Below are 23,477 nucleotides of genomic sequence, written 5' to 3'. Positions count from 1 at the left end.
TTTACATTCTTCTGTAAAAAATTAGAACATTGTGTAATTCAAAAAATGAGGCTCGTTTTCAATCACAAAGTGAATCACAAAGTGAATCACAAAGTGAATCACAAAGTGAATCACAAAGTGAATCACAAAGTGAATCACATTCTGTGTTTGCTTTTTAGTGTGTTGATTCTGTCACGTCAGAAATCCAAGGTAGAAACCAGAGCTGATTTTGTTAAAAGGGTGTCAGATCTCTCTCTCTCTCTCTCTCTCTCTCTCTCTCTCTCTCTCTCTCTCTCTCTCTCTCTCTCTCTCTCTCTCTCTCTCTCTCTCTCTCTCTCTCTCTCTCTCTCTCTCTCTCTCTCTCTCTCTCTCTCTCTCTCTCTCTCTCTCTCTCTCTCTCTCTCTCTGTCTCTCTCTCTGTCTCTCTCTCTCTGTCTCTCTCTCTCTGTCTCTCTCTCTCTGTCTCTCTCTCTCTCTCTCTCTCTCTCTCTCTCTCTCTGTCTCTCTCTCTCTGTCTCTCTCTCTCTCTCTCTCTCTCTCTCTCTCTCTATATATATATCTCTCTATATCTCTCTCTCTCTCTTCTCTTTCTCTCTCTCTCTTCTCTATATTTGTGTTATTGATCTCCCCTGTTGTAGTGAAGGTTCGTGGGAATGTTAGACTACACAGGTTGGTGACTACAATGCTTGGGCATATTTCTTGTAAGATTTATAATATAAGGCCTTAATTTTGCCTGTTGCCATTGGTCAACTTACCAACCATTCTTTCAGTCTTAGCTGGGAGCTCGCCAGATAGATTCTTGCCGACGGAGACGTCGTTTGATTGGTCGGTCGGTTCGGCTGGCACTTCCCGAACCGATAATTTTGCACAGTATTATGCCGCGTTCACGTACTAGTGGGAATTAGGAAACCTCTGAAATGGCTGACTTGTTTGTAGTTATACACGAGCTGCGTTCAACCAGTTAGCAAGTCGGACATGTCAGAGTTTCCTTGTTCTGACCAGCACTTGAATGTGGCAATACAGATGGACGACACACATCATGGGCTTAGTCTCAAGGGCACCCTATTCCCTATATAGTGCACAACTTTTGACCAGCGGTGTAAGGAATAGGGTGCCTTTTGGCACCTACCCATAGAATATTTCCAAGGGGGTTTGTGAAACTCCCATCTGTGATTTCTTCGGGGTTTTTTTCTTGCCCTTTTTTCATTTCAGACATTTTTTTAAAGGTGTCTCATAAAAGCCAAAAGTATAGTTTACTAACGCATTTTGCACAAAATAAACATTAAAAAAACATGGTATGTTTGTATAAGAAAAAATCATTGAACATTTACTAATACCTGTATCATCCATAGTTTATTACAGAGCCATATATTTAGAGACTTAGGCCAAATACTATGTTTTATATTGTTATAAATCTAGACATTCAGGTACATAGCATTGTATAAATGTTCCCCATGTAACGTTAATGGGGTTCTAACATGGCTGTTATAGAATGTTGTAGTGTCATAATGGGGTTCTAACATGGCTGTTATAGAATGTTGCAGTGTCATGTTAATGGGGTTATAGAATGTTGTAGTGTCATGTTAATGGGGTTATAGAATGTTGTAGTGTCATGTTAATGGGGTTATAGAATGTTGTAGTGTCATGTTAATGGGGTTATAGAATGTTGTAGTGTCATGTTAATGGGGTTCTAACATGGCTGTTATAGAATATTGTAGTGTCATGTTAATGGGGTTCTAACATGGCTGTTATAGAATGTTGCAGTGTCATGTTAATGGGGTTCTAACATGGCTGCTGTAGAATGTTGCAGTGTCATGTTAATGGGGTTCTAACATGGCTGTTATAGAATGTTGTAGTGTCATAATGGGGTTCTAACATGGCTGTTAGAATGTTGCAGTGTCATAATGGGGTTCTAACATGGCTGTTAGAATGTTGCAGTGTCATAATGGGGTTCTAACATGGCTGTTAGAATGTTGCAGTGTCATAATGGGGTTCTAACATGGCTGATATAGAATGTTGTAGTGTCATGTTAATGGGGTTCTAACATGGCTGTTATAGAATGTTGCAGTGTCATAATGGTGTTCTAACATGGCTGTTATAGAATGTTGTAGTGTCATGTTAATGGGGTTCTAACATGGCTGTTATAGAATGTTGTAGTGTCATGTTAATGGGGTTCTATCATGGCTGTTATAGAATGTTGTAGTGTCATGTTAATGGGGTTCTAACATGGCTGTTATAGAATGTTGTAGTGTCATGTTAATGGGGTTCTAACATGGCTGTTATAGAATGTTGTAGTGTCATGTTAATGGGGTTCTAACATGGCTGTTATAGAATGTTGTCATGTTAATGGGGTTCTAACATGGCTGCTATAGAATGTTGTAGTGTCATGTTAATGGGGTTCTAACATGGCTGTTATTGAATGTTGCAGTGTCATAATGGGGTTCTAACATGGCTGCTATAGTCATGTTAATGGGGTTCTAACATGGCTGATATAGAATGTTGTAGTGTCATGTTAATGGGGTTCTAACATGGCTGTTATAGAATGTTGTAGTGTCATGTTAATGGGGTTCTAACATGGCTGCTATAGAATGTTGTAGTGTCATGTTAATGGGGTTCTAACATGGCTGTTATAGAATGTTGTCATGTTAATGGGGTTCTAACATGGCTGCTATAGAATGTTGTAGTGTCATGTTAATGGGGTTCTAACATGGCTGCTATAGAATGTTGTAGTGTCATGTTAATGGGGTTCTAACATGGCTGCTATAGTCATGTTAATGGGGTTCTAACATGGCTGCTATAGAATGTTGTAGTGTCATGTTAATGGGGTTCTAACATGGCTGTTATAGAATGTTGTAGTGTCATGTTAATGGGGTTCTAACATGGCTGATATAGAATGTTGTAGTGTCATGTTAATGGGGTTCTAGCATGGCTGCTATAGAATGTTGTAGTGTCGTGTTAATGGGGTTATAGAATGTTGCAGTATCATGTTAATGGGGTTCTAACATGGCTGCTATAGAATGTTGTAGTGTCATGTTAATGGGGTTCTAACATGGCTGTTATAGAATGTTGTAGTGTCATGTTAATGGGGTTCTAACATGGCTGTTATAGAATGTTGTAGTGTCATGTTAATGGGGTTCTAACATGGCTGTTATAGAATGTTGTAGTGTCATGTTAACGGGGTTCTAACATGGCTGCTGTAGAATGTTGTAGTGTCATGTTAATGGGGTTCTAACAGGTTGTTGTCACCCTCAATGTCCCAACTTTCTAAACACATGGCTCTGATTTATTGTAATCAACCCTATTCCAAACTGTATAAAATATTAGATAAAAAAAAAAAAAACATGTATCATTGTTTACAGACTTGTTGGGGAAAATTAGTCAAATTAAGTGTTTTACAAATCCCACATCTTATTTTGAAGAACGTTTTTTGGGGTGGGGTGGGGGTTTGTGGAACATTCTGTTGGGTTCATTTGGTAAATTTCAATGTTGTTTTTGGAAATAAACAAATGTGGCAATCAGAGAAGAGGATTATGATGGTGTATCGTTAAAATGGAGATTAGTCTGTATTTAAAGAAGTATTTCCACCATTTTGTTAACCATTCCACAGGAGTTCTCTCAAGTGATTCCCATTTATAAGCTTCAACATAACATAACCACCAGGCTTTTCCCTCCTGTTGACTTGTGTTAACAGAACTAGAATAAATAGCCAACTAGTGAAAGTTGACAGAGGAAGCTACAGGAAGATGGTTCTCAATGACCATAGGGTTTGGACCAGGATGCTGAATTAAATGGCATCTCAACCAGCTGTACCACAATGGCAAGTAAATGAATGTAAACCTATTGACTGTGCTCTTATAGGTCAGCTAGAATGGACGTTCTAAATGGAAAGAAGGATGTTAGATCCATTTCCTAAATGGCATGCTAATCTAGTGCACTACTTTTGACCAGAGCCCTATGGGGCCTTGTAGAAAGTAGTGCACTAGATAGGGGATATGATGCCATTTTGGGACTCACAGGAACAATTTGAAGTGCCCCAAATGGCATCATATCCCCTATTTGGGACACTTGACATTGTTCTCCTCTGAGTCCCAAATGGAGCCCTATATATAGTGCACTACTTTTAACCAGAGCCCTATGGGGCCTTTGTTGAAAGTAGTGCACTAGATAGGGGATATGATGCCATTTGGGACACTTCAAATTGTTCTCCTGTGGGTCCCAAATGGAGCCCTATTATAATACACCATTCAGAGGATCAATATGAAGCCTATCAGGACGAGTGTCTGTTTCCATTGCTGTATTATACTGGTAAAGAACATAAATAAAAATGTTTAGTCGCCAAATTCTAACAACAAAGTGTTTTGTGTGTGTTATTAGCCTGGAATGTTGGGGCCAATTACCTCCCACGCTGAATGCAATGAGCTTGTCGACAACAGGCCTTAGATTTGAATCCCGGTTCTGACTTGAGAGAATGTTACTGTGTCAGTAATGGGGAAATGTCTCCGGTTACTGCAGTCAGAAGGACCAATGAGCCTGTCGACAACAGGCCTTTGATTTGAATCCCGGTTCTGACTTGAGAGAATGTTACTGTGTCAGTAATGGGGAAATGTCTCCGGTTTACTGCAGTCAGAAGGACCAATGAGCATAAAGAACAGGAGCATTCTAATCTCACACTGAGTGAACAAAGTCCATGTTTATTTCAAAAGACTTAAGGCAATTCTGAAACCACTGCATAAGAACAATAGTTACACTCAGGGGACTAATGTAGGTAGTAATAATTCACTGTCCTTGTATGTTTGTCCCATTATAAAACCAACTTAAAGGAAAGATTCACCCATTTTGACTTTTTTTTTTTTTTTTTGCATCTGAGCGATGTTCTGACTCGACTTGTCATACCAGCCCTATTTCTCCCGGTTCAATAACTCCGATACGAACATCGTTCAGAGATGCACAAGAACAATGACATTCCAAAAAATGAGTGAATCTTTCCTTTTTTAAATCGCAACACAAAAAGACCTGGCTGTAATTCTGCCATGTTTGGGATTTTGACATTTCAATTATCCTGGTTGGTATAATGAAGGAACATTTGTTATTTCATTTTACTGCCTGAATTGAAATGGACGGGGAAAAAACAAACAGTTTCTATTGGACAAATTCAGGTAGGTCGAAACATTTTGCAACAGAATCAGTGGAATGAATACACCCGTCTTCTACACACACAGAACATTTCCCTACACTGGACAAGGTGCTTCAAACTCTGTTCCATCATTTCTTTTAAAACGACTTTCTTTTTTACTGCATATAGTAATTCACTTGATAAGATTTGTAAAGTTCTTGTATATTTGTCCCATTTATAACAAACTTAATACCACTGAAAACATCACATTCTTCGAGATGGAAAAAAACAAAGTTTATATATTTTTTAAAAGCACTTCTAATGAGGAAATACAATCACAAAAAGCTATATACTTAGTTCACACTAATCAGATCATGCTTCAACTTTACACGTCGTCTTGGGTTCCATCTCAAATGGCACCCGCTTCCCTTTATAGTGCACTGTTTAAACAGGGCCCATAGGGAGCCATTCCCTTTATAGTGCACTGTTTAAACAGGGCCCATAGGGAGCCATTCCCTTTATAGTGCACTGTTTAAACAGGGCCCATAGGGAGCCATTCCCTTTATAGTGCACTGTTTAAACAGGGCCCATAGGGAGCCATTCCCTTTATAATGCACTGTTTAAACAGGGCCCATAGGGAGCCATTCCCTTTATAGTGCACTGTTTAAACAAGGCCCATAGGGAGCCATTCCCTTTATAATGCACTGTTTAAACTAGGCCCATAGGGAATAGGGTGCCATTTGGGATGTATCCTTGCTTCAAGTAAAAACAGACATAAGGACGTAACAATGGGCTAACTTCACAGTTAATATGATCACAGCGTTTCCAAAGCAACACTAGCCTGGTCCCAGATCTGTTAGGGCTGTCTTGTCATTATCTAGCCTGGTCCCCGATCTGTTAGGGCTGTCTTGTCATTACCTAGCCTGGTCCCAGATCTGTTAGGGCTGTCTTGTCATTACCTAGCCTGGTCCCAGATCTGTTAGGGCTGTCTTGTCATTACCTAGCCTGGTCCCAGATCTGTTAGGGCTGTCTTGTCATTACCTAGCCTGGTCCCAAATCTGTTAGGGCTGTCTTGTCATTACGTAGCCTGGTCCCAGATCTGTTCGGGCTGTCTTGTCATTACCTAGCCTGGTCCCCGGGCTGTCTTGTCATTACCTAGCCTGGTCCCCGGGCTGTCTTGTCATTACCTAGCCTGGTCCCAGATCTGTTAGGGCTGTCTTGTCATTACCTAGCCTGGTCCCAGATCTGTTCGGGCTGTCTTGTCATTACCTAGCCTGGTCCCAGATCTGTTAGGGCTGTCTTGTCATTATCTAGCCTGGTCCCCGATCTGTTAGGGCTGTCTTGTCATTACCTAGCCTGGTCCCAGATCTGTTAGGGCTGTCTTGTCATTACCTAGCCTGGTCCCAGATCTGTTAGGGCTGTCTTGTCATTACCTAGCCTGGTCCCAGATCTGTTAGGGCTGTCTTGTCAACTCCTATGGTCATTGACCGTCCTAGTTGGTTATGAAGAAAAGCACAAACAGATCTGGGACCAGGCTAAATCCACACACCGTTAGAGATCACACCAGGTTCAGTAGCCAGATAGAAATACCATGAATAGAGCAGACATGACTCCTTATTCTTACAGAAGTAACAGGTGGGGGAGAGGTTGGGTTGAGGGTTGTCATGGGGGGAGAGAGAGAGAGAGAGAGCGAGGAGGGGGGTGGGTTGTCATGGGGAGAGAGACAGTGAGGAGGGGGGGGGGGTTGAGGGTTATTATGGAGAGGGGGGTGGGGTTGAGGGTTATTATGGAGAGAGACGGGGGGGTTGAGGAGGATTATGGGGGAGAGGGGGGGTTGAGGAAGATAGAAGCTATGGATGATGAAGTGGAGAGTATAGAGGAGATGGAATAGCAGACTGGTTAGAGGAGATGGAATAGCAGACTGGTAGGTGGAGAGTATAGAGGAGATGGAATAGCAGACTGGTAGGTGGAGAGTATAGAGGAGATGGAATAGCAGACTGGTTAGAGGAGATGGAATAGCAGACTGGTAGGTGGAGAGTATAGAGGAGATGGAATAGCAGACTGGTTAGAGGAGATGGAATAGCAGACTGGTAAGAGGAGACTATAGAGGAGATGGAATAGCAGACTGGTAGGAGGAGATGGAATAGCAGACTGGTAGGAGGAGATGGAATAGCAGACTGGTAAGAGGAGATGGAATAGCAGACTGGTAAGAGGAGATGGAATAGCAGACTGGTAGGAGGAGAGTATAGAGGAGATGGAATAGCAGACTGGTAAGAGGAGACTATAGAGGAGATGGAATAGCAGACTGGTAAGTGGAGAGTATAGAGGAGATGGAATAGCAGACTGGTAAGTGGAGAGTATAGAGGAGATGGAATAGCAGACTGGTTAGAGGAGATGGAATAGTAGACTGGTAAGTGGAGACTATAGAGGAGATGGAATAGCAGACTGGTAGGTGGAGAGTATAGAGGAGATGGAATAGCAGACTGGTTAGAGGAGATGGAATAGCAGACTGGTAAGTGGAGAGTATAGAGGAGATGGAATAGCAGACTGGTAGGAGGAGAGTATAGAGGAGATGGAATAGCAGACTGGTTAGAGGAGATGGAATAGCAGACTGGTAGGTGGAGAGTATAGAGGAGATGGAATAGCAGACTGGTTAGAGGAGATGGAATAGCAGACTGGTAGGTGGAGACTATAGAGGAGATGGAATAGCAGACTGGTAAGTGGCGACTATAGAGGAGATGGAATAGCAGACTGGTTAGAGGAGATGGAATAGCAGACTGGTAAGTGGAGACTATAGAGGAGATGGAATAGCAGACTGGTAGGTGGAGAGTATAGAGGAGATGGAATAGCAGACTGGTTAGAGGAGATGGAATAGCAGACTGGTAGGTGGAGAGTAGAGGAGATGGAATAGCAGACTGGTTAGAGGAGATGGAATAGCAGACTGGTAAGTGGAGAGTATAGAGGAGATGGAATAGCAGACTGGTTAGAGGAGATGGAATAGCAGACTGGTAAGTGGAGACTATAGAGGAGATGGAATAGCAGACTGGTAGGTGGAGAGTATAGAGGAGATGGAATAGCAGACTGGTTAGAGGAGATGGAATAGCAGACTGGTAAGTGGAGACTAGAGGAGATGGAATAGCAGACTGGTAGGTGGAGAGTATAGAGGAGATGGAATAGCAGACTGGTTAGAGGAGATGGAATAGCAGACTGGTTAGAGGAGATGGAATAGCAGACTGGTTAGAGGAGATGCATACCTAGTCAATAGGACAACTGAAATGTGGGTTGTAAGGCATAATGTAAATGAAGTTAGGATATATACGGCACTGTTGGTATGTGTTGGGGGGGGGGGGGGGGAGAGAACAGCATATGGTGGACAATGCAGGCAGCATTTAGTTGCAGACGTTAAAGTAGAACCCTCATCCCAGTCCATTCATCTGGCAACACAGCAGCAACCTTCCTTCACCCTCCTTTACTTTCTGTCCAAAAGGCATCAAACATTTCCACTAATAATCACCATGTTCTAGAATTGTGCATGATTCTAGAATTGTGCATGATTCTAGAATTGTGCATGATTCTAGAATTGTGCATGATTCTAGAATTGTGCATGATTCTAGAATTGTGCATGATTCTAGAATTGTGCATGATTCTACATAGCAGCTGCAGAGAAATCATTGACAAAAACAACAACAACAGAAAATCTAGGATTTTGCTGGTAGTTTAAGCTGTCATTTCCCATGTTCTGTGGTACAGCTCTGTTCCTCTCCTATCTGGACATATACTGCATCACCGCCTCTTCCTCTTTCCTCTGCGGCTGTCCCGCCACCCTTTCTTCCTCATCCTCTTCCTCACCCCCCTCTTCCTCACCCCCGCCGGACATCTGAACTTTGACCCATCCGTCGGTGGCGAGGCCATGTTTCTTCTGGTGTCGTTTGTAGTTGTCCCAGTGTCCCGTGGTGTAGCCACACTGCTGGCACTTATAAGGCTTCTCTCCCGTGTGTCTCAGCATGTGTCTCTTCAGATTCATACTCTGGTTACAGCTGTAGCTACACACGGCGCACTGGAACGGCTTGGCACCCGAGTGGACCCGCTGGTGACGTTTTAAGTTAGCCAGGTTCCCACAGGCGTAGTCACACAGGTGGCACTTGTACGGCTTCTCGCCCGTGTGCACGCGGTGATGGCGTTTCAGGTTGTCGAAGTGGGCGGAGGCGTAGTCGCACTGAGGGCACTTGTACGGCTTCTCTCCGCTGTGCGTCTTCATGTGTCGCGCCAGGTGGTTGGGGTAGTGGGTGAGGAAGGGACAGGCACTGCAGGTGTAGACCTTGTCCCCGCGCTCTCCGGGGCTGTTGGGGCCAGATGACTCCTTGGTCAGCATGTCCAGGGTGCATTTGGCACAGATCTGTGCAGTGGAACCGTCCTCGTCCTCCAGGGGGGTACCACAGAGACGACAGGTATAGGGGAAGAACAGAGGAAGGAGAGAGTCTCTGTGTGTCTCCTCTGACTTCACCGCAGGTCTGACTCCAGACCTAGACCCAGTCAAACACCTTCCTAAAGTCCTAGCCCCAAGTCCAGGCCCCTCAAGAAGTCTTGGGGGCTGTTGCTCCAGTGGTGGTTGTAACCTTAGTCTGCTGTAGCGTGGCAGGTAGTCTCTGTTGTGGAGGTTTAGATCAGACCTCACCACTTCTGAAATCAGAGCAGAGGTGGGCCAAATTAGTCATCACACACGCAGGGTTTTGGTTTAGTTTGACTATTTTCTACATTGTAGAATAATAGTGAAGACACACTATGAAATAACACATATGGAATCATGTAGAACCCCCCCCCCCAAAAAAAAAGTGTTAATCATAATATATTTTATGAGATTCTTCAAAGTAGCCACCCTTTGCCTTGATGACAGCTTTGCATTCTCTCAACCAGCTTCATGAGATAGTCACCTGGAATGCATTTTAATTAACAGGTGTGCCTTGTTAAAAGTTCATTTCTTTCTTTCTGATTGGCTCAAACGCATTAAGTTGGGTTGTGACAAGGTAGGGGTGGTATACAGAAGATAGCCCTATTTGGTAAAAGACCAAGTCCATATTATGGCAAGAACAGCTCAAATAAGCAAAGAGAAACGACAGTCTATCCAGACATGAAGGTCTGTCAATACGGAAGACTAAGAACTTTGAACGTCTCTTCAAATGCAGTCGCAAAAACCATCAAGTGCTGTGATGAAACTGGCTCTGAGGACCGCCACAGGAAAGGAAGACCCAGAGTTACCTCTGCTGCAGAGGATTAGTTAGTTTACCAGCCTCAAAAATCTGCAATTAACTGCACCTCCGACTGGCAGCTTCATAAAATAGTACCCGCAAAACACCAGTCTCAACGTCAACAGTGAAGAGACGACTCCGGGATGCTGGCCTTCTAGGCAGAGTTCCTCTGTCCAGTCTCAACGTCAACAGTGAAGAGGCGACTCCGGGATGCTGGCCTTCTAGGCAGAGTTCCTCTGTCCAGTCTCAACGTCAACAGTGAAGAGACGACTCCGGGATGCTGGTCTTCTAGGCAGAGTTCCTCTGTCCAGTCTCAACGTCAACAGTGAAGAGACGACTCCGGGATGCTGGCCTTCTAGGCAGAGTTCCTCTGTCCAGTCTCAACGTCAACAGTGAAGAGACGACTCCGGGATGCTGGCCTTCTAGGCAGAGTTCCTCTGTCCAGTCTCAACGTCAACAGTGAAGAGACGACTCCGGGATGCTGGCCTTCTAGGCAGAGTTCCTCTGTCCAGTCTCAACGTCAACAGTGAAGAGACGACTCCGGGATGCTGGCCTTCTAGGCAGAGTTCCTCTGTCCAGTCTCAACGTCAACAGTGAAGAGACGACTCCGGGATGCTGGCCTTCTAGGCAGAGTTCCTCTGTCCAGTCTCAACGTCAACAGTGAAGAGACGACTCCGGGATGCTGGCCTTCTAGGCAGAGTTCCTCTGTCCAGTCTCAACGTCAACAGTGAAGAGACGACTCCGGGATGCTGGCCTTCTAGGCAGAGTTCCTCTGTCCAGTCTCAACGTCAACAGTGAAGAGACGACTCCGGGATGCTGGCCTTCTAGGCAGAGTTGCAAAGACAAAGCCATATCTCAGACTGGAAAAAGAACACGGACACTGGACAGAGGAACTCTGCCTAGAAGGCCAGCATCCCGGAGTCGTCTCTTCACTGTTGATGTTGAGACTGGACAGAGGAACTCTGCCTAGAAGGCCAGCATCCCGGAGTCTCCTCTTCACTGTTGACGTTGAGACTGGACAGAGGAACTCTGCCTAGAAGACCAGCATCCCGGAGTCACCTCTTCACTGTTGACGTTGAGACTGGACAGAGGAACTCTGCCTAGAAGACCAGCATCCCGGAGTCACCTCTTCACTGTTGACGTTGAGACTGGACAGAGGAACTCTGCCTAGAAGACCAGCATCCCGGAGTCACCTCTTCACTGTTGACGTTGAGACTGGACAGAGGAACTCTGCCTAGAAGACCAGCATCCCGGAGTCACCTCTTCACTGTTGACGTTGAGACTGGACAGAGGAACTCTGCCTAGAAGGCCAGCATCCCAGAGTCACCTCTTCACTGTTGACGTTGAGACTGGACAGAGGAACTCTGCCTAGAAGGCCAGCATCCCGGAGTCACATCTTCACTGTTGACGTTGAGACTGATGTTTTGCGGATAATATTTTATGAAGCTGCCAGTTGAGGACTTGAGGCATCTGTCTCTCAAACTAAACACTAATGTACTTGTCCTCTTGCTCAGTTGTGCACCGGGGCCTCCCACTCCTCTTTCTATTCTGATTAGAGCCAGTTTGCGCTGTTCCATGAAGGGAGTAGTACATAGCGTTGTACGAGATCTTCAGTTTCTTGGCAATATCTCGCATGGAATAGCCTTCATTTGTCAGAACAAGAATAGACTGATGAGTTTTAGAAGAAAAGGTCTTTGTTTCTGGCCATTTTGAGCCTGTAATCGAACCCACAAAACTGATGCTCCAGATACTCAACTAGTCTAAAGAAGGCCAGTTTTATTGCTTCTTTAATCAGGACAACAGTTTCCAGCTGTGCTAAAATAATTGCAAAAGGCTTTTCTAATGATCAATTAGCCTTTTAAAATGATAAACTTGGATACACCTATGTAGATATTCCATTTTTTTTTTTTTTTATCTGCCATTTCCAGCAACAATAGTCATTAACAATGTCTACACTGTGTTTCTGATCAATTTGATGTTATTTTAAATTGACAATTTAGGGCATTTCTAAGTGACCCTAAACTTTTGAACGGTAGTATTGTATGAAAATATACATGAACACATCTTTAATGTATTCCAAATGGTGAAACTGAAGAACAGGCCTAAATCTTTAGTTCACATTTTTCATGAGCTGACATAAAAGATCCCAGAAATGTTCCACACACAAAAAAAGCTGATTTCTCTCAAATGTTGTGAACACATTTGTTTACATCCTTGTTAGTGAGCCTTTGCCAAGATAATCCATCCACCTGACAGGTGTGGCATATCAAGAAGCTGATTAAACAGCATGATCATTACACAGGTTCACCTTGTGCTGGGGACAATAAAAGCCCACTGTAAAATGTGCAGTTTGTCATAATTACCACAGATGTCTCAAGTTGAGGCAGTGTGCAATTCTCATACTAATTGCAGGAATGCCCGCCAGATAATTTAATGTTCTTTTCTCTACCATAAGCCACCTCCGTCGTTTTATAGGATTTGGCAGTACGTCCAACCGGCATCAGAACCACAGACCACGTGGAACCACGCCAGTCCAGGACCTCCACATCCAGCTTCTTCACCTGCGGGATCGTCTGAGACCAGCCACCCGGACAGCTGATGAAACTATGGGTTTGCACAAACTGTCAGAAACCGTCTCAGGGAAGCTCATCTGCGTGCTATTCTTCCTCACCAGGGTCTTGACCTGACTGCAGTTTGGCCTCGTAACCAACTTCAGTGGTCAAAATGATCACCTTCGATGGCCACTGGCACGCTGGAACAGTGTGCTCTTGATGGAGGAATCATGGTTTTAACTGTACCGGGCAGATGGCGTCATGTGGGCGAGCGGTTTGCTGATGTTAGTGTTGTGAAAAGCCTCATTGTGGGGTTATGGTATAAGCTACGGACAACGAACACAATTGCATTTTATCGATGGCCATTTAAATGCACAGAGATGCCGTGACGAAATCCTGAGGCCCGTTGTGGTGCCACTCGTCCGCCGCCATCACCTCATGTTTCAGCATGATAACGCACGGCCCCATTAAGCAAAGTTCTGTACACACTTCCTGGAAGCTGAAAATGTCCCAGTTCTTCCATGGCCTGTATACTCACCAGACATGTCACCCATTGAGCATGTTTGGGATGCTCCGGATTGACGTGTACGGAAGCCTGTTCCAGTTCCCGCCAATATCCAGCAACTGCGCAGAGCCATTGAAGAGGAGTGAGACAACATTCCACAATCAAGAGTCTGATCAACTCTATGTGAAGATGTGTCACTGCATGAGGAAAATGGTGATCACACCAGATATTGACTGGTTCTCTGATCCACAGCCTTACTTTTTTTATCTGTATCCCCAGTCGTGTGAAATCCATAGATTAGGGCCTAATGAATTTATTTACATTGACTGATTTCCCTCTATGAACTAACTCAGTCAAATCTTTTAAACTGTTGCGTTTTATGTGTAATTGAAAAATACCTTCAGCTGAAGCACTGGGCTCCTCCTTCCTCTTAAGACCATGCCCACTAGCAGGAGGACCAACAGCAGGAGGGCCACTAGCAGGAGGACCAACAGCAGGAGGGCCACTAGCAGGAGGACCAACAGCAGGAGGGCCACTAGCAAGAGGACCAACAGTAGAGGGATCAATAGGAGATCCGCAGGCAGGTCTCACTGCTTCCTGTCCCGCCCCCTGTCCCGGCTGTCCAGCCACATGCATCCTCTGATGCCTCTTCAGGTTGCCTAGGGAACTGCAGGCGAAGGAGCAGCAGTCACACCTGTATGGTTTCTCCCCAGTGTGAATCCTCAGGTGTCTCTGCAGGTTGACCAGCTGGGCCGAGGCGTAGGTACACAGGGGACAGTGGTACGGCTTCTCCCCGTTGTGAGTCTTCATGTGCCTCTTGACGTGATTGGCATAGCGTGAGGAGAACCCACACAACTGGCAGGAGTGGAGCTTGGAGTTGGGACCGTCGTCACCCATTATGGAGTTGTCGTCCGTTACATCCCCTCCTTCCTCGCTATCGTCCGCTTGTGACCGCGAACCGGAGCGAAAGCCACCGAACGCGCCGCTGAATTCCCCACCCCCTCCTCCTCCCTTGCAGCAGCGGTGGCAGTACGGTCCCACCAGATCCAGACCACAGCCCCGGCAGGACAGGTAGGGGGGGAAGGGGGGCTCGAGGTCGGGCTGGGAGGTTGGACCATCCTCCTGGTCCCTGCAGCTCTCGGTGGCGGTGCGGGGCTCATCTGCGTCACTCTCCATACTGAGACGGCTGAAGGCACAACTCTCTTCCTCATCCCCCAGAGGGTACACAGAGAAGCCGATCTCAGCCGCTACAGAGTCTGAAAGGCAGATAAAAAAAGCTGTTATGATGAATCCTCAAAGTCACAGGGTTAAATAAACTATCAGTAGACACGTTCCAGACTGAGAACCCATCTACACCACAGGAGGAGAGACACGTTCCAGACTGAGAACCCATCTACACAACAGGAGGAGAGACACGTTCCAGACTGAGAACCCATCTACACCACAGGAGGAGAGACACGTTCCAGACTGAGAACCCATCTACACCACAGGAGGAGAGACACGTTCCAGACTGAGAACCCATCTACACCACAGGAGGAGAGACACGTTCCAGACTGAGAACCCATCTACACCACAGGAGGAGAGACACGTTCCAGACTGAGAACCCATCTACACAACAGGAGGAGACACGTTACAGACTGAGAACCCATCTACACCACAGGAGGAGAGACACGTTCCAGACTGAGAACCCATCTACACCACAGGAGGAGAGACACGTTCCAGACTGAGAACCCATCTACACCACAGGAGGAGAGACACGTTACAGACTGAGAACCCATCTACACCACAGGAGGAGAGACACGTTCCAGACTGAGAACCCATCTACACCACAGGAGGAGAGACACGTTCCAGACTGAGAACCCATCTACACCACAGGAGGAGAGACACGTTACAGACTGAGAACCCATCTACACCACAGGAGGAGAGACACGTTACAGACTGAGAACCCATCTACACCACAGGAGGAGAGACACGTTCCAGACTGAGAACCCATCTACACCACAGGAGGAGGGACACGTTCCAGACTGAGAACCCATCTACACCACAGGAGGAGAGACACGTTACAGACTGAGAACCCATCTACACCACAGGAGGAGAGACACGTTCCAGACTGAGAACCCATCTACACCACAGGAGGAGAGACACGTTCCAGACTGAGAACCCATCTACACCACAGGAGGAGAGACACGTTCCAGACTGAGAACCCATCTACACCACAGGAGGAGAGACACGTTAGACTGAGAACCCATCTACACCACAGGAGGAGAGACACGTTCCAGACTGAGAACCCATCTACACAACAGGAGGAGAGACAGGTTCCAGACTGAGAACCCATCTAGACCACAGGAGGAGAGACACGTTCCAGACTGAGAACCCATCTACACCACAGGAGGAGAGACACGTTCCAGACTGAGAACCCATCTACACCACAGGAGGAGAGACACGTTCCAGACTGAGAACCCATCTACACCACAGGAGGAGAGACACGTTACAGACTGAGAACCCATCTACACCACAGGAGGAGAGACACGTTCCAGACTGAGAACCCATCTACACCACAGGAGGAGAGACACGTTCCAGACTGAGAACCCATCTACAACAGACTGAGAACCCATCTACACAACAGGAGGAGAGACACGTTCCAGACTGAGAACCCATCTACAACAGACTGAGAACCCATCTACACAACAGACTGAGAACCCATCTACACAACAGACTGAGAACCCATCTACACAACAGACTGAGAACCCATCTACACAACAGACTGAGAACCCATCTACACAACAGGAGGAGAGGTGGAGACACGTTCCAGACTGAGAACCCATCTACACCAGACTGAGAACCCATCTACACCACAGACTGAGAACCCATCTACACCACAGACTGAGAACCCATCTACAACAGACTGAGAACCCATCTACAACAGACTGAGAACCCATCTACACAACAGGAGGAGAGGTGGAGACACGTTCCAGACTGAGAACCCATCTACACCAGACTGAGAACCCATCTACACAACAGGAGGAGAGGTGGAGACACGTTACAGACTGAGAACCCATCTACAACACAGACTGAGAACCCATCTACACCACAGGAGGAGAGGTGGAGACACGTTACAGACTGAGAACCCATCTACACCACAGGAGGAGAGACACGTTCCAGACTGAGAACCCATCTACACAACAAGAGGAGAGACACGTTCCAGACTGAGAACCCATCTACAACAGACTGAGAACCCATCTACACAACAGGAGGAGAGGTGGAGACACGTTCCAGACTGAGAACCCATTTACAACAGACTGAGAACCCATCTACACCACAGGAGGAGAGACACGTTCCAGACTGAGAACCCATCTACAACACAGGAGGAGAGACACGTTCCAGACTGAGAACCCATCTACAACAGACTGAGAACCCATCTACACCACAAGAGGAGAGACACGTTCCAGACTGAGAACCCATCTACACCACAGGAGGAGAGGTGGAGACACGTTCCAGACTGAGAACCCATCTACAACAGACTGAGAACCCATCTACACAACAGGAGGAGAGACACGTTCCAGACTGAGAACCCATCTACACAACAGGAGGAGAGGTGGAGACACGTTCCAGACTGAGAACCCATCTACACCACAGGAGGAGAGACACGTTCCAGACTGAGAACCCATCTACACCACAGGAGGAGAGACACGTTACAGACTGAGAACCCATCTACACCACAGGAGGAGAGACGTTACAGACTGAGAACCCATCTACACCACAGGAGGAGAGGTGGAGACACGTTCCAGACTGAGAACCCATCTACACAACAGGAGGAGAGACACGTTCCAGACTGAGAACCCATCTACACAACAGGAGGAGAGGTGGAGACACGTTCCAGACTGAGAACCCATCTACACCACAGGAGGAGAGACACGTTCCAGACTGAGAACCCATCTACACCACAGGAGGAGAGACACGTTCCAGACTGAGAACTCTTCTACACCACAGGAGGAGAGACACGTTCCAGACTGAGAACCCATCTACACAACAGGAGGAGAGACACGTTCCAGACTGAGAACCCATCTACACAACAGGAGGAGAGACACGTTCCAGACTGAGAACCCATCTACACAACAGGAGGAGAGACACGTTACAGACTGAGAACCCATCTACACCACAGGAGGAGAGGTGGAGACACGTTCCAGACTGAGAACCCATCTACACAACAAGAGGAGAGACACGTTCCAGACTGAGAACCCATCTACACCACAGGAGGAGAGACACGTTCCAGACTGAGAACCCATCTACACCACAGGAGGAGAGACACGTTCCAGACTGAGAACCCATCTACACCACAGGAGGAGAGACACGTTAGACTGATAACCCATCTACACCACAGGAGGAGAGACACGTTACAGACTGAGAACCCATCTACACCACAGGAGGAGAGACACGTTACAGACTGAGAACCCATCTACACCACAGGAGGAGAGACACGTTACAGACTGAGAACCCATCTACACCACAGGAGGAGAGACACGTTACAGACTGAGAACCCATCTACACCACAGGAGGAGAGACACGTTACAGACTGAGAACCCATCTACACCACAGGAGGAGAGACACGTTCCAGACTGAGAACCCATCTACACCACAGGAGGAGAGCCACGTTCCAGACTGAGAACCCATCTACACCACAGGAGGAGAGCCACATTACAGACTGAGAACCCATCTACACCACAGGAGGAGAGACACGTTAGACTGAGAACCCATCTACACCACAGGAGGAGAGACACGTTACAGAATGAGAACCCATCTACACCACAGGAGGAGAGACACGTTCCAGACTGAGAACCCATCTACACCACAGGAGGAGAGACACATTACAGACTGAGAACCCATCTACACCACAGGAGGAGAGACACGTTCCAGACTGAGAACCCATCTAGACAACAAGAGGAGAGGTGAACGACGAGTCTCTACAGGGGCGACATACTTTTTTTTATTTTTTTCATTTTTACTTTTTGTGGGGGGAGCCTTTCATTTTTATTACCAAAAAAACAAACATTCTACATTTAAACAATTGTTATATTCTTCAGATCAACAATGGATCTCCCATCTAAAGATATCCATGTGAACACGACAGAATTCACGTTTTAAAAAAGCTCTCCTTTCTATTCTGTAGGCCAACAATAACAAGCAATCCTCTTTCTCCTATTAGGGATGGAACCAATGATGGATATAAACCCTGGATTGGGTGATGTTTTGGCCATTGAGAGGCTTTGAATCCACCGGTCGGCCATGTTGGCACTCCCCAGTAGGAGCAGTCCTGCATCAGAATGAATGAAATTCTACATTGTTTCAGTTAAAAATGACAAAAAAATTTTTTAAGTATAACAATTGTAGTGGGGACAGTAGCATTAGTGATCTATAAAAAATTCTACTTTAAGGAAAATGTTTAACTCATGTTTATGTCTGTAATAGAATAACATGTGGCAAAAACAAAATGTAGACATTAAATGCATTTCTATATCTTCCTAAATCTTTTTTTTTACACTGGTGAGGGAGAGCCAAGATGGAGGCACAGTGGCTTCAACACAATGGTGAGGGAGAGCCAAGATGGAGGCACAGTGGCTTCAACACAATGGTGAGGGAGAGCCAAGATGGAGGCACAGTGGCTTCAACACAATGGTGAGGGAGAGCCAAGATGGAGGCACAGTGGCTTCAACACAATGGTGAGGGAGAGCCAAGATGGAGGCACAGTGGCTTCAACACAATGGTGAGGGAGAGCCAAGATGGAGGCACAGTGGCTTCAACACAATGGTGAGGGAGAGCCAAGATGGAGGCACAGTGGCTTCAACACAATGGTGAGGGCGAGCCAAGATGGAGGCACAGTGGCTTCAACACAATGGTGAGGGAGAGCCAAGATGGAGGCACAGTGGCTTCAACACAATGGTGAGGGAGAGCCAAGATGGAGGCACAGTGGCTTCAACACAATGGTGAGGGAGAGCCAAGATGGAGGCACAGTGGCTTCAACACAATGGTGAGGGCGAGCCAAGATGGAGGCACAGTGGCTTCAACACAATGGTGAGGGCGAGCCAAGATGGAGGCACAGTGGCTTCAACACAATGGTGAGGGCGAGCCAAGATGGAGGCACAGTGGCTTCAACACAATGGTGAGGGCGAGCCTGGATTATTTACCTTTATTTATTTAACTAGGCAAGTCAGTTAAGAACAAATTGTTATTTTCAAAACAACTGCCTTGTCCAGGGGCAGAACAACAGATTTGTACCTTGTCAGCTCGGGGATTCGATTAGTTTCGGTTACTAGTCCAACGCTCTAATCACTAGGCTACCTGCCGCACCACAAGATGGAGGCAAGGTGGCTTCAAAGCAGTGCCCCATATCAGGCATCTAGTGTATGTATAAATCATTGGATGTGACAAATGGATCATTTTTAAACTGTCAATAAGAAAAATTCCCAATGCATCAACAAGCATCGGGTCTGGGTGTCACAGTGCGTCCCTGTCAGATGGTTAAGCACGGCACCTGTACTACCCTCTACTGTACCCCACCTCGCAAAGTTTGCATTTCCTTCTCATTTAATACCCGTAGAGGACTTCACTGCTGTCGCTAGCCTTTCTCTGCCATTTTCCCAACTCCAAAATAATGATTTCCTTGACTCCTTGTACGTCAACTCCCATTGGTGAGTGTCAAGATTCGACTCCTAAGATTCAGTATGTTTGGAACGGAAGAGACGGATTAGTTGCAGTAATTCCGAGAACACAAACAATCACATCTTTCATAGCGAGCAAGCGAGGGACGGAGAGAGAGGCGAGGGGCACAGTATAGGCAGGTCTTTAAAACTTGTTTTGTAGCAGGTTAGGAAAGCATTTTAGCTAACCTTAACCCTTTTCCTAACCTAAGTCTCCTACCCTCCACATAAATTCTCCTAACCTGCTACGAAAAGGTAACTTCCGGTCGCAGCTGTACTACGTCTGGCCAGAACTGTGGTAGAACCAGGGCACCAAAACAGTAGAGCAGTTGAGCCTCGTGCTTCAACTCTCTTTGTTGTGGAAATTGACCCACTAAGCAGTTAACTTTCTGCATCGACCAAAAAAAACACTTTTTTCTTTTGGTTAGGGATTTTTTTTTCTTAACGTTTAAGGATCCCAATTTCGTTTAAACATTTACATCCCTATCTCCTATCAAGAGTGAAATAGCCAAACCTCCAAACCCAATAACCCATAGCAGATGTGCTGACAGTGTTAGACAGGTCAGACTAAACAGACAAGAATGCATCCCAACTGGCACCCTATTCCCTTTATAGTGCACTACTTTTGATTAGGGCCCATAGGGCTCTGGTTAAAGTAGTGCACTATATAGGGGGAAAGGGTGCCATTTGGGACGGAGGTAAATCTGACAGACCTGCATTTGATTAAACCCTCAACAGAACAATTTAAAAGCCCTACCGTGAAACAGTGTCTTTCGAATCCTGGCTAAGACTGCATGCCCTAGACTCCAAAGAACATTTCAGTGTTCACAAGAAGGTATCTGGCTTCATCTCCAAGGTCAGACTAGAATACATTCAGAAGGTGTCTGGCTTCATCTCCGAGGTCAGACTAGAATACATTCAGAAGGTATCTGGCTTCATCTCCGAGGTCAGACTAGAATACATTCAGAAGGTATCTGGCTTCATCTCCGAGGTCAGACTAGAATACATTCAGAAGGTATCTGGCTTCATCTCCAAGGTCAGACTAGAATGCATTCAGAAGGTATCTGGCTTCATCTCCGAGGTCAGACTAGAATGCATTCAGAAGGTATCTGGCTTCATCTCCGAGGTCAGACTAGAATGCATTCAGAAGGTATCTGGCTTCATCTCCGAGGTCAGACTAGAATGCATTCAGAAGGTATCTGGCTTCATCTCCGAGGTCAGACTAGAATGCATTCAGTTGGAATCAAACCAATTCAAAAAGGCAAATACAATCTCTGTTCTAGCAAATAATCATTCATAGCTCTACGTAGATAGTGTTTCATACTCACAGTGCTGGCAGCTTGTATTACCGCTATGCTGTTTGCAGTATTTATCCTAATAATAAGGGGTGAAAGATAAATAAGATGCCTCTGTTGCAGTAGGCCTCCCCCCAAAAACAAGAAGAAAGAACAGACAGTTTGGCTAGGCCTCTGTTCTCTCCCTCTCTAAATCCTTCGCTCTCCGTCTCCTTTTCACTCCCTTTATCTCGGTCTGTGAAGAAGCAGCCTTCTCTGACCTAGTCGTGGCTAGGCCTCTTTAGTGTTTTTCTTCTCCCTCAGTCTCTCTCCTTCTTTCTGGCCTTATCTCTCTCTGAACTAAACCCAGCAGCAGTGAGGAATGGGAGATAAACCTCCTTCTCCCAGCCAGGCAGAGAGAGAGACTGTGAGCAGGGTGGGAGTCTGATACAGCCTTTTATTGAGCTTGTCTGTCCCTGCTCTGCTAGAAACTCTGCCTGCTGGATGATTACCAAGCCTAATGATGATGACTATAATGGCAGTGGCTGATGGTAATGATGATGGTGATGATGATGATGATGACGATGACAGCGGGGGAGCAGGAGGCAGACAGGACATGATGATGATGATGATGATGAATAAATGGTTTCCAGGGTAATGGAGTCCTTGATGATAATGGTGTCCTTGATGATAATGGTGTCCTTGATGATAATGGCACTGCGTCTTTTTATCACCCTTATATAATAATGGCGGCTGCTTGCCACTGCTCTTTTTTTTTTTTTTTCCTTTGCCATTTTTCAGATTGTTCTTTCTGACAGAGGCCACGGAGGGAGGGAGGGAGAAGAAGATGAGAGAGAGAGGGAGAGGGAGCAGCACCCAACCAGCAGTGGGTTTATTTCTCTCTCTCTGTCTGTCATACTAAAGAGAGGCTGTCACCAACACAGAGAGACAGCTCAATGTGTGGTCAAATGCTTTTATGCAAATATTGTTCATGGCACATTGCTTTAGTAAACCTAATCAAGGATTCTCAAAGAATTTTCAGAAAGATATTTACTGCTGGTTATGAGCAGAAATATAAAAATGAATGATAAAATGTAGGCAAGCGTTTAGTTTTCCAACAGACATGGATTTTTCTTTGTCTCTATTTTTTAAGTGATAAACACCACTGACTACACCGTTACCTCGTGAACTACTTACAGCGTTACCTCGTGAACTACTTACAGCGTTACCTCGTGAACTACTTACAGCGTTACCTCGTGAACTACTTACAGCGTTACCTCGTGAACTACTTACAGCGTTACCTCGTGAACTACTTACAGCGTTACCTCGTGAACTACTTACAGCGTTACCTCGTGAACTACTTACAGCGTTACCTCGTGAACTACTTACAGCGTTACCTCGTGAACTACTTACAGCGTTACCTCGTGAACTACTTACAGCGTTACCTCGTGAACTACTTACAGCGTTACCTCGTGAACTACTTACAGCGTTACCTCGTGAACTACTTACAGCGTTACCTCGTGAACTACTTACAGCGTTACCTCGTGAACTACTTACAGCGTTACCTCGAACTACTTACAGCGTTACCTCGTGAACTACTTACAGCGTTACCCTATGAACTACTTACAGCGTTACCTCAAACTACTTACAGCGTGACCTCGTGAACTACTTACAGCGTTACCTCGTGAACTACTTACAGCGTTACCTCGTGAACTACTTACAGCGTTACCTCGTGAACTACTTACAGCGTTACCCTGTGAACAACTTACAGCGTTACCTCGTGAACTAATTACAGCGTGACCTCGTGAACTAATTACAGCGTTATCTCGTGAACTACTTACCCCGTTACCTCGTGAACTACTTACACCGTTACCTCGTGAACTACTTACAGCGTTACCTCGTGAACTACTTACACCGTTACCTCGTGAACTACTTACAGCGTGACCTCGAACTACTTACACCGTTACCTCGTGAACTACTTACACCGTTACCTCGTGAACTACTTACACCGTTACCTCGTGAACTACTTACAGCGTGACCTCGAACTACTTACACCGTTACCTCGTGAACTACTTACAGCGTTACCTCGAACTACTTACACCATTACCTCGTG

At 45.9% G+C, this 23,477-nt stretch overlaps 1 protein-coding gene across 2 annotated transcripts in view; it reads right to left on the bottom strand.

Annotated features, from left to right (window-relative positions):
* Nucleotides 1-4,644: 4,644 nt before the first annotated feature.
* Nucleotides 4,645-23,477, bottom strand: part of LOC109881473 (zinc finger protein 513) — a 38,680-nt gene continuing 19,847 nt past the window's right edge. For both annotated transcript variants that reach the window (XM_031836750.1, XM_031836751.1), the window contains 2 exons: nucleotides 13,794-14,651; nucleotides 4,645-9,772 (listed from right to left, as the gene is read on the bottom strand). In XM_031836750.1, the coding sequence (XP_031692610.1) occupies nucleotides 8,856-9,772; nucleotides 13,794-14,651 (1,775 nt within the window). In that variant the 3' untranslated portion in view covers nucleotides 4,645-8,855. The remainder of the gene's footprint in view (nucleotides 9,773-13,793; nucleotides 14,652-23,477) is intronic.

Source organism: Oncorhynchus kisutch, linkage group LG12, assembly GCF_002021735.2.
Source record: "Oncorhynchus kisutch isolate 150728-3 linkage group LG12, Okis_V2, whole genome shotgun sequence".
Lineage (NCBI taxonomy): Eukaryota > Metazoa > Chordata > Actinopteri > Salmoniformes > Salmonidae > Oncorhynchus > Oncorhynchus kisutch.
This window is presented reverse-complemented; position numbering and strand designations above follow the sequence as displayed.